The sequence below is a fragment of the Hyalella azteca genome, unplaced genomic scaffold (assembly GCF_000764305.2).
Source record: "Hyalella azteca isolate HAZT.00-mixed unplaced genomic scaffold, Hazt_2.0.2 contig7219, whole genome shotgun sequence".
NCBI classification, from domain to species: domain Eukaryota; kingdom Metazoa; phylum Arthropoda; class Malacostraca; order Amphipoda; family Hyalellidae; genus Hyalella; species Hyalella azteca.
In genome coordinates this window covers 372917-392139 of record NW_025937347.1, presented here as the reverse complement: position 1 = coordinate 392139, position 19223 = coordinate 372917, and the positions used below count along the sequence as shown (strand labels likewise).

The 19223-nt window shown below is 35.3% G+C and overlaps 1 protein-coding gene across 1 annotated transcript in view; it reads left to right on the top strand.

The window, feature by feature from the left end:
* The window catches only part of LOC125178113 (calcium-activated chloride channel regulator 3A-1-like), a gene marked incomplete at its 3' end in the record, with an annotated part of 35195 nt that overhangs the window by 13374 nt on the left and 2598 nt on the right, over positions 1 to 19223 (top strand). The window contains exons 3-4 of the mRNA XM_047881159.1: positions 3729 to 3742; positions 18353 to 18475. Coding sequence (XP_047737115.1) covers positions 3729 to 3742; positions 18353 to 18475 — 137 coding nt within the window. The remainder of the gene's footprint in view (positions 1 to 3728; positions 3743 to 18352; positions 18476 to 19223) is intronic.

Here is a 19223-nt window from a genome sequence, read left to right as displayed (position 1 = left end):
GAATCTGATCTTCTAAGACACTAATCGCGTCCAAAAGTTTATTGTTGTGAACAGTATTTATTATTAAATTTCCTGCATTTCTCATAAAAAATTTTCATAAAATTTTTCATACAAATTTATTATTAAATTATTATTAAAGTTTATTGTTGTGAACAGTGTTTGTTATTAAATTTCCTGCATTTCTCATAAAAATTTAAATTTCTCATAAAAATTCTCACAAAATTTCTCATAAAAATTTATTATTATATTATTATTAAAGTTTATTGTTGTGAACAGTGTTTGTTATTAAATTTCCTGCATTTCTCATAAAAATTTCTCATAAAAATGTAAATTTCTCATAAAAATTCTCATAAAAATTTCTCATACAAAATTTTCATTAAAATTTATTATTAAATTATTATTAAAGTTTATTGTTGTGAACAGTGCTTCCACTGCGCAAGAATAGCGCACATCATAATCTGATCTTCTAAGACACTAATCGCGTCCAAAAGTTTATTCGACTTGCCGCTAGAAAAAAGTTTGGACGCCTGTGAGCGTGTAGCAGAATTTTTTATAAACTTCTAAGTAAGAAGTTTAGAGAGCCACTAAGGCGATGCGGACGGTTTGGGAATGGCGTTCTTTAGTTTTAATATCTCAAGTTTATTACCTAGTGATTCTTTTCTCTCACGAACACCGCAAGTGATGTTTAAAAGTTCGGTAATTGAGCGTGCATGTCGAGGCTCCCTAGAAGCTTCGAGACGAGCTCAGTCTCAAGTTGAAGACAATAAATCCCCGCTTTATACCGCAGTCTGAAACGAGCTTATTTTTCAACGCCAGTACAAGAAGACTGAACTGGCAAGTCTCTTCTAATTCGAGACATCTAAAAAATTAAGTGAAATTTATTTAAAATTATTTTAAAAAATATAACTCAGTACTCACTGCTGTGAGTGACAGAGAGCGCATTTTCTCATCGACGAAACGTGAAGTCACGGACGGACAGACGACGGACGGACAGACGACGGACGGACAGACGGACGGACGGACGGACATGGCGAGCACAATAATGCATTTTTTCCATAGATGAGAAAATGCGCTAAAAATAATAATACAAATAAATAAAAATTGTCGACATTGAAAATTGTGAAATTATGAAATTATTGGGACAATGTTTCAATTTCGATATTTTCACTCACAAAGAAATTAAAATTTAAGCGAACTAGACATCTTAGCTCGGTCACTGCTAGTTTCCCTAGTTTATTTCAGATATTGTATAAGTAAAGAGCGAGATTTTTATCTCTACACGCAGGTTTCAGCAGTAGGAGCTGAAAATAAAAATGGAATATTTTGTAAACCAATAACAATAAAGTTCTGTATTCAATATTGTCCATTATTGCCATTAATATTTTCATTATGGTCCATTATTTAAAAAATTTGTAGATATGGACAAAAAGTTACGAGTAATATATTAATAATCTTCTTACCAACATATTTTGATCTCACTCCTAGGAGAGTGTAGTCGGGCAAACCCTAATGGACGGAACCTGTATGTATATGTATGTATGTGTATGTATATGTATGTGTGATCGTATACTTAATTTTTTTAATTCAATGTGGAGCTTTTCCTCGAGCCATCGGGGTAACCACTTTTCTTTAATAAATAAATAAATAAAACTTTTCCTTCATCTTACACAGAGTCACCCGAGGTACCCCCGCCAACTGCTTGGTATATGTCCACTATTTAAAAAATTTGTAGATATGGACTAAAAGAGACTAATAATATATAATTAATCTATTTATTAACATATTTTATGCTCAAATAAAACTTTTCCTTCATCTTACACAGAGTCCCCCCCCCGCCAACTGCTCGGTATATGTCCACTATTTTTAAAATTTGTAGATATGGACTAAAAAGTTACTAGTAATATATAATTAATCTTTTTACCAATATATTTTATGCTCAAATAAAACTTTTCATTGATCCTACACAGAGTCCCCCCCCCGCCAACTGCTCGGTATANGGTGGGCGATGAGTCATGCAACTGTTAATACCAATTTCCCTCGCATTAACCACGTACACTTAATGCACTTGCTGATGGTGATTGTTAGATTATTATATTAAATTATTAAATTAAATTAGATTAAATATGGCAAATGGTTTTTAGATTATTAGATTAAGTAACTAAAATTGAATTAGATTAAATATGGCAAGTGATTATTAGATTATTATATCAAATTATTAAAATTAATTTAGATTAAATATATACTATTGGATTGGGACACAAATATGTTCATTGACAAAAATGTAACAAAAAAACTGAAATATACTGCGTTTCAGAACAGTAAGAAGAATGGCTGCATTAACAATTTGATGAATGGCCTAATAATAATAAAAATTCATTAAAATTCATTAACAATTAAAAATTCATTCAATAATGAAAATAATTCATCCGTGAATATTTCTGCAGGCAGTTTGCAGCTTTAATAACGTTTTTTTATGCCGGCATTTGTATTTATATTTTTAATAGTTGTTTAATTATATTATATTATATGTTTAATTATATAAAATATTTATTTAATTATATTACGATGAAATATGAAATTTTCCATTGCCTCAGTGAACGAAAAACTTTTATGAATAGTATTTCTGTAACTTTAGATTGCATCTTTTGGATGACTAATACTCATGTTTGTTCAGCGAGGGCTTAATTCTAAAAAAAAATATTCTCTTCTTTCGGCGAACATAGAAGTTTATAAGGAAATTAATTGTCGTTTTCATATATCAATAGATTTATAATGATCAATTAACATCTGTCGCAAGCGTATAAAAATGCAGTCTGCGATCACTTGTGTGAACTACATAGTTGAAATGTCGATAAACCTGAAAACTTGTAAAAAATGATATGAAAAAAATCGCACATTATTTCGGGTCCTGCAATTGAAAAGTTCCCCAATTACATTTGTTTAACAATTACACACATTTATAAGACGCACCAGTGTCATCAAACCATCAGCACCACATGTCTTGCTCTGAGTATCTTGCACGCTTTTGTTCACATTTGAAAGAATGGCGACAATTGTTGACGAAATTCGCCGTCTTTCTCATTTTGTGCCGTCGGCGCGGCTTTGGTTTGGGATAAGTGCGGCTTAGGTGAAATCTTGGTCGGCTCAACGCCTGTCTTGGCCCGTTTCTTGTGGCAGTCTTTAATTGTCTTTGCGGAGCCGTTGTTTGTCTTGATGATGGTATTATGGAGAGCTCCTAGGAGAGTGAAGTCGGGCAAACCCTAATGGACGGAACCTTCTACGTTAAAGCGGACGAGACGAAGCCCTGTAGTGCTTTCCCATTGATCTCGTCGCTCTCGGATTGCCGTACTAGCAAGTTATGCTCAGTCATCCTAGCGGCAATTTATGTGATTGAAACTAGCATTGTATCTCAGAAACTCAAATTAATTTAAACCTTGATGTTATCCGACTGTTTATTTCCATCGTGTTTTTTGTTTTGATATCGTCGCTTTAGGATTGCCGTCCTAGCAAGTTATGCTCAGTCATCCAAGCGACAATTCATGTGATAGTAACTTGCACTGTATCTCAGAAACTCGAATTAATATGAACCTCGATGTTATCTAACTGTTTATTTCCAGCGTGTTTTTTGTTGACTTATGCGTCTCAAAACTCAGCGTCTACTGACTTTTCCCATCTCTAAGTTTTGCGAACTATTCACTTTTAATAATAGGTCAATGTCGATTATTGAGTGCTTAATATTCAAGTATGGTCAAGTATTTGATCGATCGATGTGGTTTCTCAAAAATTGTGTTTTAGACCACAATATTTTCTGTGTTTGGTTGCTTTTTAGGATTTCGTTTTATTTTCTGCGAAATGATTGAAGTGTGATGCATGATTTATGTTATATAATACTGTTTGGTGGAATAAATTTAAAAATCTCTAAGATTATTGTTGGTGTTTAGGAATTTCCGGATCACTAAAAGTCACAACTGTTTCCTTCCATACAAGCAAATGATCGTCGTTCGAACCCACGACTAACCCTACTTATCAAAGGATTTCAATTAACGTACAATTCAATACGAATATAATTAAAATATCGGCAATAAGGTTAAGCAAAATTAACCTTGCCTACTGACTGTTCTTTTCACTGTTATTTGCGTTTGAAGTTCTTGTTTGGGTTACAGATTACCGAACATTAGCTATATGAAATTTGGAACTTTTTTTAAACTTCAAACTTAACTTAAAATCGAGTTTCGTGCGCGTGGTTCGACAATACAATAATAAAATACAATTAAATAATTGTATTTTAATATTACAACAGAACTGATGCTTCTACACTGCACCATCAAACTAAATAATGAGTGAATGTACACATCTATATAGTGATATACCAGCGCGAAGCCTCCTGCCTATAGTAACTATACCAGCGCGAAGCCTCCTGCCTATAGCAACTATCCCAGCGTGAGGGCTCCTGCCTATAGTAACTATACCAGCGTGAGGCCTCCTGCCTATAGCAACTATAGCAGCTTGAGGCCTCCTGCCTATAGTAACTATACCAGCTTGAGGCCTCCTGCCTATAGTAACTATACCAGCGTGAGGCCTCCTGCCTATAGTAACTACACCAGCGTGAGGCCTCCTGCCTATAGTAACTACACCAGCGTGAGGCCTAATCAAGGCAGCGGCCTGGAGGCAATCAAGCGTCGTCGTAGGAGGTGTCGTCAGGACCCTGTCTCGTGAATGCCATTAGATAATCTGCCCGCTGATTGCCTTGATGATTTCATCGCTAATCAAGCAGGAGCATTTCAGCCCTGATTATTTCATCACTAATCAAGCAGTTACAATTCAGCCCTGAAGATTTTATCACTAATCAAGCAGTTACATTTCTGCCCTGATGATTTAATCATTAATTAAACAGGTACATTTCAGCCCTATAATAATTTCATCATTAATTAAGTATGTACCTTTCAGCCCTGATGATTTCATCGCAAATTAATCAGGCACATTTCAGCTCTGATAATTTTATCACTAATTAAACAGGTACATTTCAGCCCTAATGATTTCATCATCAATTAAGCAGGTACATTTCAGCTACGTTTCCTCCTCTATATCATTAAGGACGTACGTAGAAAATTCCTTGCCACAATGCGCGTATTCTTAATTTCTATTCACATGCCCACTTGCAGTTATAGGTCAAGTCATCTTAGTCATATAGTAGGACTTTTTTGCTGCATTCATTTGATTTACGGTATTTTAATCCACTGCACTAATTAATCGCTGAATTGTTGAGCGATCTCTCTCTTCATTTAATTAGAATTATTAATTTCCATATTTTATATGGAAACTCTAAAGTTTCTTGGCACAATCCTCAGGACAATTAGATTTGTGTGGCTTTAACCTTCAACCATTTTAACTTATTTTTGTTTAGTGGAGAACGAGTTATCACTAAACTAGATTTAAATTTTTCCTAACTTTCAATACATCGTCTATGTAATCTAAGCAAATGCTTATTTGGATTAAAAAGTTTAATTAACAAATGGTCGTAATTAAATGCATATTTGATGAAGGAATCAACTGCAAAATATACTTTAAACTCTTTTTCAAAGCAGGTCTAAAATGGGCCTAAAACTCAACTCAAGGTAAATATACTAACTTCATTAGAAATTAAACACTCATTTCTACGTTTTTCATTCAGAAGGTTTGAAACAATTATGAATGAACGCAAGTTGAAAGTCCTTGAAAAATCAGAAACGACACAAAAATATCAAGCCGTTAAAGTGATAAACTTGTGAGTATTGAAGCACTTGTATAGAGCCCGTTCACTTCAATTTTACTTGCTCAGTGAAGCATTTCTTTCTTCGGCAATGGAGGGAAACACGCCCGATACTGAAAACTTCGCCCGATCCAATTGACTTGTCTTCCAGTTTTGCCAGCTCTGTGTAACTTTTGTATTTGCCTCCAGAAATTCGATACGTCAGTTCTTCAACATACTTCCTTTCCCTGTCGTTTTCTTTGCATTCTCATGCATATTAAAAAAGGTCCTGCCGGATTTTCGTAGTCGAAGCTCAATAGAAAGACGGACAGTCTACTGCACTAGAGTGTTTGCCATAGCGCCCCTCGAATGACTTTTTCAAAATTTCAATCAAAAGCTCCCCTTGCAGCTTGAAATGTCCATCTCTTGCTGTTCCGACTGTGATAGACGGCAAGTCTTCCTCAACAACTGATCGTTCGATAAACTGGAGAAAAGTCTGTCTAGATTGTGATAAGAACTCCACCTGAATGCCGGAAATAAATTTTCTTGATATAAAATTTTTTTTATCAAGATAGTATTCACACTTATATTATACATTTTACCATGAGACGGTATGAGAAACTACTTCAAACTGAAGAATAAATAACACGGCTAGTATGACGAGCTTTTCGGGCATTTCATTGCTATGTACGACTCGGCTGACATCTGACTATTAGAAAAGACTTTACGAGCTGCTAACAGCCCGCCGACAGTATTTGCGCATCTTCTGACACTAGATCGATGTATGACAACACAAATGTTGATATTGAGCGATAAGCATCGCAAAAACATAGAGTGACCGACGGAATTCATTTCAAGAATAATAATATTATTGTTTGACATGAGGTGGGGTTTCAAGCACAGGTGTTGCGGCTGCTGCAGTTCAAGCAAAACACTGCCTTACAATTAATTATTAGTCTGTAATTTCATCTCATTCAACTTATGTGTAAGGAAGAATGTTAACAATAAAATTAGGAACAAAATTTTCAAAGAAGTTGATAAAATACACACATTTCATTTATGTGAAGCAGCACTCAATGCGTACGTCTAAGGATTGGCAGTGTTCAATTTTATTACCGGATAACAAAAAAATATTACGTACTATTGTGTGGTATTGTTAATAAGAATTCCTTTTTTAGGCGCATTTTCTCATATATGGAAAAAAGGCGCTATTGTGCTCGCCATGTCCGTCCGTCTGTCTGTCCGTCCGTCTGTCTGTCTGTCTGTCCGTCCGTGACTTTACATTTTCGTCGACGAGAAAATGCGCTCTCTGTCACTCACTGCAATGAGTACTGAGTTATATTTTTTAAATAATTGCTTCGTTTCGCCTAAGATCTCAGCGTGAAACTACAGTCGAAGATTCCATACGTTGATGGGAGCGATAAATCCGAGAAGTGAATGGCTCTGCTCATTGCACGAGAGCTCCAAACGAGGAGAGTCCATCTGGGATCTTAAGACCATTACTGGTCGGGCGTCGGACGCTTGTTTGCTCAGTAAACTCGACTGATTGCCCCCTGGCGCCCCGCACTGAATTAATTGTCTTCCTATAGCCTTCGACCCGCACCATTTTCCCATAATTTCTAAGTGACTGGCATTGTCTCATTTAGACACATTAGAGGAGGGCATTCGTTTTGGGTTCCTGGTATCAAACCAATGAACGTCACACCTCATATCATTATTTCATGGGCCATGGTCGAAGGTTTAGATTTTAGATGATTTGTGAATTTTTTCTACATCTTCTTACATTTTCTTTTTTCTTTACTCTGCTGTGTGCTCACTTTGCTTCTAAGCTTGTAAGCTTGAGTTTGTGACCGTGGGTTATAATTAACAATTGATCGTAGTCAAACCAATTGAGCTTGATCAAACATACACGAATTTTTCCCGTGTAAATTCAAATTAAAGATTTTCAAAATTAGATGCAACGGATTTGCCAAACACAATACGTGTAATATATTCCTGTAATATATTCATTTCGTGCGTGAGGATGCAAACCTTTTGTTGCAATTTCTCGCCGTGTCTTTGACTCCTGCTTATTTTTACGCATAATTTGTGAATTCGGTAAACAATTAATGGAATTAATCTAGCTGATATGAAATACGGAAGTATTAATAATAATGATTTAGACAGCATAGATCTAGTCATTGTTTATTATTTTTTGACTGATTGTTCAAAAAATTGTGAGTTTTGTGTTCGTACGTAATCTGCATGATCATTGAACATTGGCCCGCTACTCAGTGAGTATGAGAACACCAGAAGTAGAACATATATTTTAATTTGTCAGTCTAGCATAACAATCTCGTATAAACTTAACATGTTCGTCCATGATAAGAATCTCATACAATGATCGTGCTCGCCATTACTACACATTAAGCAAGTAGTTTATTGTGAACACAAATTGAGAACATTTTGAATTAGTACCATAAATATTTTCTCAGTATTTGTGGCTATGTTTGACAACAGTGACACAAAAATCGTCCATCCGAATCATTATAAATATATATCGTTCATCTAAAATATAAACGATCTATATTTATCATTATATATATAGTTAACCATTAAGAAAATATCGTTTATCTTTCTTTATATATTTATCTGCCGTAAATATATATTGTTTATCTAGTGAGCAACACATGCTCATGCCTTCTCTCTTCGGGAGACCATGTGGCTTTCTCCGCAGCATAAACGGCAACGTTTTGTATATTAATATACATGCCCCATTAAAATACATCTCAGCGAATGAATTTGAAACTTGCATCATAATGCCACTGTAATGACTAAATAATTGAGATTCCGTTGCGCTCATAATTCGAAACAATCAAATCTGCGTTAACACCTCAAAAATCTCAGCGCAAAATAAAAACTGCATGGCGTCTAGTCAAAATGCAACGTATCCTATGAATGCAGCCGAACGTGAAAATGCTCTTGCGTTCACCGAAGTCGAAATTGGCAGCTTCGATGAGATACTATAGCACCTACACCCTGCAATCCGTGGTAGTCGATTCCTGATTTGAATAGCATACGACGTTTATCGGCGGATATTGGACGGCCGACGCTCGGCCAGTGCTAATTTCGCTTTAATTTCGAGTAGCGTCGCGCCGCTGACATCGGCAGATAAGGCGGGGGATTGCGCTACTGTCACGGGGCAACAGTCGGCAAAACGCGTTAGCGTTCATCACGTGAGGTTAACTAGCTTACCAGCCCTTAACTGCGTCAGTGCTTTGCAGTGATGCTCTCCACGTCATATTGATTTGCTGTTGAGGACGGCGATGTACGGACTGTATTGAAGTCGGCGTGAGTCGACTTCAATACAGTCCTTTGCGATGTTGCGACAGGCTGTTTGGAGTGGGTCTGTTCAGTCATGTAGAAACTGTATTACAGTGAATAGATTACTAATATTAATAGGTATTTAGTTATATACTAATATAATGCTACTAATATATACTAATATACGTAATACTAATATTACGTTCTTTACTAATAACATGCATTTGAGTGATAACAACATAAACTTTAATATTGCTATTAATATATTGACAATTAATACAGTGCTAATATGCTCGGGCAACCTTTTGAATCAAATGCATTCAATCAATATTTAATTCATTGAAGCGAGTGATGAATCCTTTAAAGACATTTCATGGAAATAAATTTAATTTACTTCTATGTATAGAATAACAGCTATTCAAAGTGAATATCTTCCAAGCTAACTCTAAATTTCGAGTTCAGTAAGACACTTTCATACAATTCGATTAATTATTCTCAACCTCGTCACTCAGAGAACTCAAGTGGACTCTTCCAAGTAGCAAATAATTGTTCGTCTCTGGGTGAGGTATCATGACAGGTTTGGCCCAGGGTGTATCAGTGCTATGTCCTGTTCTTTCTGTGGGCTAGAAAATGTGTCACTATTTAGACAATAGGACCCATTCGTTTTTCTTAGTGCCAAGTATAGTGCCAAAGTTTTCATAGCTTGTCACATCAATGAGCACATCAGATGCGTACGGCTTCCGGCCATCCGTGCCAATGCCTGTGTGATGTGACAATCGTCTTGTTCTTTACAATCTTTTTATGTGCACCTGCCTTAGAACTATCGCTATTCGAGTGACCATGGCACCAACCTTGCATCCGCGGTGCAATCGAGCTCCGCGGTAATGAGCAGGAAAGCAATTTGACGTGAAGGTCTTACACTTGCAACGTAGCGTGCCGCATGGCCATTACACTGCCGCTTGCATGGCACTCCCAAGTGGCTCTATCGCACCAACTGCATAAAAAAGTCTCCTGAACACGAAAATTATCCACAGCCTTCGCTGCATTGTCTTGGTCGTAGCGCGCACTCTATTTGCTTAATGTCAGTTTGCTGCGAAACTCTCATGAGACATCATTCTTGTGGGCTTCAATAAATCATGCTTTGTTGAGTCCGAGTTGAAATGGAATTTTCTTGTGATAACGATTTTATTGATGACAATGAGACAATGAACGATTCTTGTGCCAGAAAATTTCGAAATTTCAACGGATATATAATTTCATAATTTAAATCGTATTCTTATCCATGAACGAAACATAAGTGTGCAATGGATAATAAATCTCCCAAGATATGTTAGCAAATGACTTGCAATTATCATTCTAATGCATTTTCTAATGCATTTTTCAGGTTATGCTGCTGATTCTCATGCAATTGCTAACTCATTCAAATGCTAATGACATACTCAAGAATTATAATAATCACCGCACAAACAATGTTGCAGGCCACGATAATTTGATAATTAAAGAACATAGCAAGCTAGCAGCCGCGGATCAGGTGAAGTATAGGGAATTGCAGAGCCTAAATATCAGCTGGAATGCACGTGAATCTATGATAAAGTAGGTGTTGTTTTAACTGACAGGCTATGAAAAATCTGCGATAATATTAATCGAGCATTTGAGAAATAATAACTTGAACCGTCGTGCTTATTTTCTTGGACTAATTTACGATAATTGTTGAATAATGGATCAAACTTTGACATTTTATTTGAATCTTCTTAACTTTATATTAAATCAATCAAAGAAATATATAATTATACAATATCGGGATTCAAGACAATACAATACTCCAAACATTAACAAGGGATTGTCTATTCTTCAATTTTCTCCACAATCGTTAAGAAATCCAGGAGAACCGGGAATTTCTTTTGAGCGTTAATTAAGTTTCGTCAATGAATTTTCCATCGTTAGCAGAATAAGGGGGCATAGATATATGTTATTGATAATGGACGCTGAATGACTCTGAGGCCTTGTGCGTTGCAGATTCTATTGAAATTAGTGACACAAAAAAAACAAAAATACAACAATTTTCGATTCCAGGTCTTAATTCGACTTTAATTATTTGCCCCTTTCCACAAAATTTCCAGTTCCAGATAAAATCTCAGAACTCAAATTTGACTGGTGCTTTATTAAATTCGAAACCGTCTAACCACGAGGTGAATAACATTCAATGCTAATCCTAACATCGAACTCAAAATTCAATACGCAATATTGGAATGTGCGTCAGTAATGTTGAGTATTTAAAGAAAAAATATAACTCAGTACTCACTGCAGCGAGTGACAGAAAGCGCATTTTGAAAACTTGAGGTCACGGACGGACGGACAGACGGAAGGACAGACGGACAGACAGACAGACGGACATGGCGAGCACAATAGTGCATTTTTTCCATAAATGAGAAAATGCGCTAAAAATGTAATCATGTCATGAAATAAATGTGTCTGTCTTTTCAGTGGTCCAAGAAATGAAGTTTATAACAGTTCTGGCACACGCACAGGCATATTGGTTACTTGTCCGAATATGAGAGCTGAATCTGAACCAAGCCGATTTAAAAACCATTTAAGTTGCAGGTATTGTTTGATACAAAAGTTTACAACGGCATTAAAATATCGGATTTCAGATAATCTAATCTTGCATTATATGCTAGCGATCATATAAGAAATATTGAGTAGACATCTTTTTGTTGTGTTTCTTGCAATATTTGCATACACGTGGCCACTGAAATTATATGTGATATAATTGATGATATTTTGGTGAATGTAGTCGCCGGATAAACTTGCTCAGTCCGTATGAGGCCTCAAGAATTCCAGTACATTTATCTCCTTGAATTGCTTCGATTCAGGAGTTTTGGAAAATGTGTTCGATGAATCAAAATTTCGCACTAAATTCGAACAGAAGTCATGATAGATTAATCTTCACCTCCTCTATAAAATTTCTCTACAGAAAATAAATAATACCAATTTTATGATTCAACAGATACTCGTTTGTTTCTTAGAATTTTGATATTTGCTCTCTCCGTTCATCAGCCCGCCGTTACGGAAAAAATAATTAAGTTAAAAAATATATAAAAAAATAGAGGTAGAAAAAAAGCTTTCGACGAGATCGTCGTAAGCGTTTTTCAAGGCAATTCAAATAATATTTTCGATTATTCAGAGAAAGTGAATTTTCAATGCGTATTCATGATAAGTAAAATTACTTCAACTATTAAGGTGGAAGATCCAAAGAGATTTCAGGCCACATTTTAATGGAAGATTCACATGGCACGACGTTGCCTTGCCGGCAACATTCGAGCTTGCAATGGGAAGAACGTTTAGCGTCATAAAACGGATAAAATCCGTTGATAATGACCCGGATGCAAGTAATAATTATTGCCGACAAGCTGCAATTAAAAGCCAGAATTTTGCATTGGCAGGAAGGCAGCTCTCATTTAGTTTGATAAGCTAATTGGAGAGTGCAGCTGTGAGTGCTAGACACGCACGCTGCAGTGCTGCTGTGTGCGTCACATTTTGAATAGGATTTTTACACAATCCTCGCTTCTAACATTAAATATAATAGTTAGTCATCAGGGAAACGGAGTGGTCATTGGGCACTGTTTATTGTCGGGAGGTCGTTGGTGCTCAACATGCTAGCTGGCTTACTTTGAATCTGATGTGTTAAGTGTTATGTAACCAAGCCTCAGCAACTTTAATAAGTTGCTTGATGTTGATCCTTTTCCTGACCTAAAATGAAATAAATGAAAATTGAATGAATACATGTAATTAACCCCCAAAATAAAAAATTAAATTTTTAATTGTTTGACGATTTTACCTTTCAGTTGACTCCGATTTCCTATTTTTTTAACGAATCATTAGTCAAACTCACAAGGCGAATCAGGTTGCTCTTTTAAGTGAGATAGGAGCTAATTGCTTTGATATAAACAAAAAGTGTCGTTCTGCAGCCCCAAATTAATGCTAGGTTTAAGCAAAGCTTTGTCAAATGATTTTCTTGAACGTTTTTGACAGCATTTAAAAAAATGTGGAAATAAATCTTATAAAATGGTGAATACTCTGCCATTAACAATGTCTGCACGAATAATTCCATTTTAGATTTCATAAAACGACAAAACGGTCTGGCCAGTTAGACTCGTCATGAATAGTTGCCAATTGCATTGAATTACGATCATGCATTTCAAAATAAAACAACCAAAATAAACATTTCTTTTTAAGGCCGAGAAATATTCGGATTTTGTAATTGTGGTGTAAATCATGACTTTAGCGACGATTGTGCCGCGATATCATAAGTGAAACGAGCAAAATTTAGATTTAGGCATCATTTTCTATATATATTTTTTATAAATTGCCATTTTATTTTTTTCAGTAGTGAGTAATTTTAGCAAACGATATTTTAGAGATTTCTTAAGTTCACTGAAATTTCTTAATGACCTCGAAACACCGGCCAGTCATGCACTAATTTTTTAGTATGTATCCGGCCCAGACTATTGAACAATAAATTATCCCAATTCAATTGGACCACATCCATTTGATTTAGAACGTTTATTGCGAAAACATTCTCTCTAAACAAGTATATTTGTTTATTGAAATGAAATTTCGAATAATAATATCTATTTCTCAGGTTGTTGCATGTAAAATTCCAAATTAGCAAATTTAATTCAAATGCATTAAGTGATTTAGCTTGATTTTTAAATTTTGAATACTTTATAAGTAAAATGGTTAGGAAATTTTTTTCTGTTCGAATGCAAACTTTTTAAAATAAATTAAATACAAAAAAGGTAAAATATATTAAACTTAAATAAAAAGACTAATGCGGATTAATTATATTGAAGATTTTCTGTCGTCTTAACTATTATATTCCCATGCACTGACCAAAAAATATTTTACACGGAACTGCAAATATCAGTTTCGAGTTTTCCAAAACAAATTTATTTACTCACATTGGAGCACGAGGCGTCAGATAAATATTATAATAAAATCTTTAAGTCAGCCAACCGGCTTAAAGGGTAGATATAGGGCGAGTTTTCAATATTCAATATAACAATATTAACAATAATTCAATATATATTACATTGAATTATTGAATAATTTTATAATTCAATATAACGCGACAGTCACGATCATGTATGCAGGTGGATGAGTGACAACATCGCGCGATTGCAGTCCTAGTACAATATCTCAATCGCAATCAATGGCAAACGCAGTAAACATTTCTGTCTTGCGAATATCGATAAGCTTTGTGCAAATTTCTGTGAGGTTTCCCTGTGGGACTTAAGGCCTTAAATCCGAATAATTAATTCACTATTAATATGGCTAAACAAATGATATATAATTCACATTAAAACTTGTTTCGAACTATCTCAAGAAGAACGAATATATGCTTACACTTTTAATTCACGATGCATCGTTTTGCAGACTATCATATGGTCATGTAAGATTTATCTATGAAAGAATATTAACAATGAATCTTGTTCTCCATAATATTAAGGGCAATCAATTGTGCTTTACGCACTGCACTACACATTAATCAAGTGCACTGCAGACTGCACTATACACTAATCAAGTGCACTGCAGACTGCACTACACATTTAAGCGATCACTGCTACAGTGCATGCAGTGCTACGGCCGGCACGCTGTGTATGAGCGGCTTAATCCCTGCGCTGTCATTACCGTCATCGATCAGGTTAGCGTGGGAGTCCTTGTGTCTGGACTGGAGTTCCTCGAAACGAATTACACGCGTAGAAAATTATAAGGGCTTATGTCTGGAATATCACATTATGACCTCCTGCGGCAAGCAGCAATACTTGGTACAAAAACATTGCATTACATGCGACTGGCTCGTTTTGGTTTCGGGAGGATGAGATAACAGAGCAATTAATATCTTAAATGTATTGGTAAAAGGTGTGTTCGGATGGATGCAATGTCTTGAATAACCTGCTTTTCCCGGTTAATTATTATAGGATATTGCCTATCATTAATAACCGATAAGATTATGTACTTTTCTCTGGTGAAATCCCACACTTATATCGATTTGAAATTACCAAATAGCATGCAATTAGAAATTTATATCAAATTTCTGAAGAAAACAACCACTCGAGGAAGCGAGTTGGCAAGAGAAAATGATTAATTAGAAACTCCTACTTTGATGGCTGCGTCAATATTTTAGGTGTTGGTCTGCAGTATCAAATTTTTGTAGACATCTTCCTATAAGATAAGGTTGAGTTGTTCGCTGTGTTTGACAAGAGCTTTAATATATATAAAATATTTACACATTTTATAAATAGCTTTAAACAAATTGCCTTTTGCATGAGCTTAAATATATTTAAAATATAGAAATTCATAGAAGGTGACTATGCATTGATATTAAGCGCGCCCGCAGCGATGAAATAATGTCACAAGTGTTTCAGGCACTTATAAGCTGCAGTTATTTTCTAGGAATGCAGTGATTTAATATTTAACTTCTTTGGAAAGTTTAAGAAAATGATCTAAAGATGAATGAAACTAAATCTTTTAAACACTAGGGCTAGTCGAAATTTGTTGTGAGATCTCAATTAATCCAAGCGAACATGAATCGAACATTTGAAAAAAAACGCTTATCCAAAATTTATTCAACCTCAATTGACTGCCGAAAATTATTTAACTCAAGTTTTCATTACCCCACTCGATCAATAAAACGTCGTGAATTAAAAGTAGAATATTAATAAAATATTGAGGAGTTTTGAAATGTCACTTCAGCAAACAAAACATTTTCACTGCAGCAAACAAAACTGCAGCAAACCGCTCATGAAGCAAACAAAACAACAAAGATGCAAGCATCATCAAGGTAGCAGGGACATGAAATACAAAACCGTTTTCCTAGTGCACGTAATCTGTGATGTGAAAGAATGACGATGCAAATAATCCAGAAACTAGGTTTTTATTCGACGAATAAGAAGAGATTCAACAAATCCCCCAGTGTAGCTAGCTTTTTAGCTCACAGCGGTAAACATGAGTGGCGCGCAGGTCTGATCTCGCTCCAGCAACCTGCTGCCAACACCGCTTATATCAAAGGCACGGGAAAAGTCGCGCTGGAGCTTTTCTAAAGCAAAATGTTCAACTTTTTAAAGCAGAAAAATAGCGCTTGTTCTTGCTATTGTAAGGGGAACAAATGTTTATAATGACAGAAAACGCAGACTTATTTTTTCTTAAGTTAGATCGTTCAATTTATTAACACATCGGATCTGTCAACTGTAATGTCTCTATCGCATTCTACATGACCTTACAGTGAATATGGACAAACTTAATGATCTTTTGAGATAATTCAACACTTTAACTGAACAAATATTTTCATGGTTCAGAACAATCGATATCACGTGAGTATTTCAATTTATTAAGAACTAATTCTCGGTATGAATGGTTATCACGGTCACGCGCCTACTTGTTATGTATGGGTTATTATTGATTCGTCTCGCCATTAAATGATACTACTTACTTCTTTTTCCAATCGTCTTGAGAAAAATTAGTCCTGCATATATGTGTTCACTATTAAAATGTTATCTCATTTCACTCATTGCATGAAACTGAATATGTACGATATATCACAACGCGTGTACAATTATTCTTTCTTTGATAGAGTATTGAAGATAAATCAACTCAAAACTAGAAATGTTGAGAGCTCTTTGTGAAGCTGGCGTCTCTATTCAAGATTTGTCTGCTGTCTCACCTACACTCATTCAGTAGCATAAATTTGTAGTCTTCTGTAGTTGAATGTTAAATATTTTACTATTTTTTGTAGAATATGGTAGAGTGTCGTGGATACAAGGCTTTAATACAGCAAAATTTTGCATTGCAGTTTTGAGCATACAAAATTCTGTCTTCCCAGAATAAATTTTCAATTCAGCTGTTTGCAAACAATGTGGATGACAGTTGATGAATATTTAATAATTGTATCACTCCTTGTCAGCTTATAAAGAGTGTTTTATCGACAATATATCCTATTCATCATATTTTCTTAGTGACGTTGCATCATAATAACACAATAATTCAACTCAACATTATATTTAAACTGCTGCACATACGTCAAGATATTGATTTCATTCATGTTCAATTAATTAAATTAAATTAAATCTTCACGCTTCACTCCTTATATATTCTAAACAAATTTACAGAATACTCAAATGATGATTTCAATCTCAATTAAAGTATTAAAATTTCGCATTTTTAAAACTTTAAAGTATTATTTGCATGTAATGTCTCTTTTTGAGACAACCAAATAATGCTAGCTTAGCCTGAGTGACGCACTTTATCCATTATTATCCTCGGTGAGGAGAATTATGTTTATAGATAACACAACTTATTAAGATTAATTTATTTCCAAAAATATGCCCAAATTCAAATATTTTCGGCAAGCACTTTAAACTCGGCTCATATTAATTATTCAACACTGACATAAAAGGATAAAATCTTGGAGCCGCAATCATGCGATGCTCTTCATTAGTGACGTCCGGAGCTACAGCATGCGGGTTTAATCACCATCCTGGCCTCACAAATTTATTGTCTCGAGATTCGTAATGCGATTTTAATCCAGGAGCACAGGACGATTAATTTCGAATCTAGGCATGAATAACGATATGGAAGGCACACTAAATTGTTCTGCATTAATCAGGGCTGTTTAATCGCATATGAGAAACGTGAAATATACCGAAAAACCTCGAGTCGATTTAATTCTATTTGCTGATATTTAGAGCGATAAAAAAGGTTCGGAATTCCTTGCTGTCTTTGAAGCTCTCTTCTATCGATCTGAAGGGCATTTAATTAGTGGTTAATTGGGTAGCATGAGGAATTTTTATTGCAACATTGCTACGGTAGAAAGCTTCGGTAAAATATCCCCCTATTTAAATTGGGATAACCGATTTTCAGTTTGAAAATTCTTTATAAAATTTCAGCGTCCGAAGCTCATGTTCAACTGTTCAAATTCAAAGTTGGAACTCTAAATTCATTCATATTGACAATTGAAAACATTAATTAATTACTCATTAATTACTTATTTTAAGGGAATGGAATGATTTTTATTTAAATGATATAAAATCTGCATAAGCAATATCACCAGATCTAGCACTTGTTTACAAACATATCTTCAGTTATCATTACACTAGATTTCTGGATGGTTTCTTCACGGAAAAATTGACAACCCTTATGTAATAAAATAAATCAAACAATATGTCCCCAGCCATTGCCATACTAGTAGTGTATTTTTTAGTAATATTTAATCATTATACCACTAGATGTTCGTAGCTTGTAATTATTGATGTGCATTCGCAGCGACGCTGGGACTTCGTACGCAAGTCCGTACGCCGCGCCATCGTCTACGACTTGCCAGACAACGCGCGCGCCGGCGTTATAGTCTTCAACGAGCGTAGCAAGGAGGTGTCACCGCTCTCCACGGTGAGTACTTGTAACGTATCTTAAGATTCAGTCTGGTGGTACAGTACTGTTTATGTGGTACAGTATTGTTTTTGTGGTACATTATTGTTTTTGTGGTACAGTATTGTTTATGTGGTACAGTATTGTTTTTGTGGTACAGTATTGTTTTTGTAACAGTATTGCAGCAGCAAAGTATCCTTATATTCAGTCTTGTGGTACAGTATTGCAGCAGCAAAGTGTCCGTATATTCATTCCTGAGTTGTTTTTGTGGTACAGTATTACAGCAGTAAAGTAGCCTTATATTAAGGCTTGAGTTGTATTAGTGGTACAGTATTGCAGCAGCAGAGTATACTTGTATTCAGTCTTGAGTTGTATTAGTGGTATAGTATTGCAGCAGCAGAGTATACTTGTATTCAGTCTTAAGTTGTATTAGTGGTATAGTATTGCAGCAGCAGAGTATACTTGTATTCAGTCTTGAGTTGTATTAGTGGTACAGTATTGCAGCAGCAATGTATACTTATATTCAGTCTTAAGTTGTATTAGTGGTACAGTATTGCAGCAGCAGAGTATCCTAATATTCAGTCATGAGTTGTATTAGTGGTACAGTATTGCAGCAGCAATGTATACTTATATTCAGTCTTGAGTTGTATTAGTGGTACAGTATTGTTGCAGCAGAGTACCACTGTTTCCAGTCTTAAATTCTCTGTGTGGTACAGTCCTGCAGCTTCTAAGTACAGTAGTTTCTAGTCTTAAATTCGATGTGTGGTAC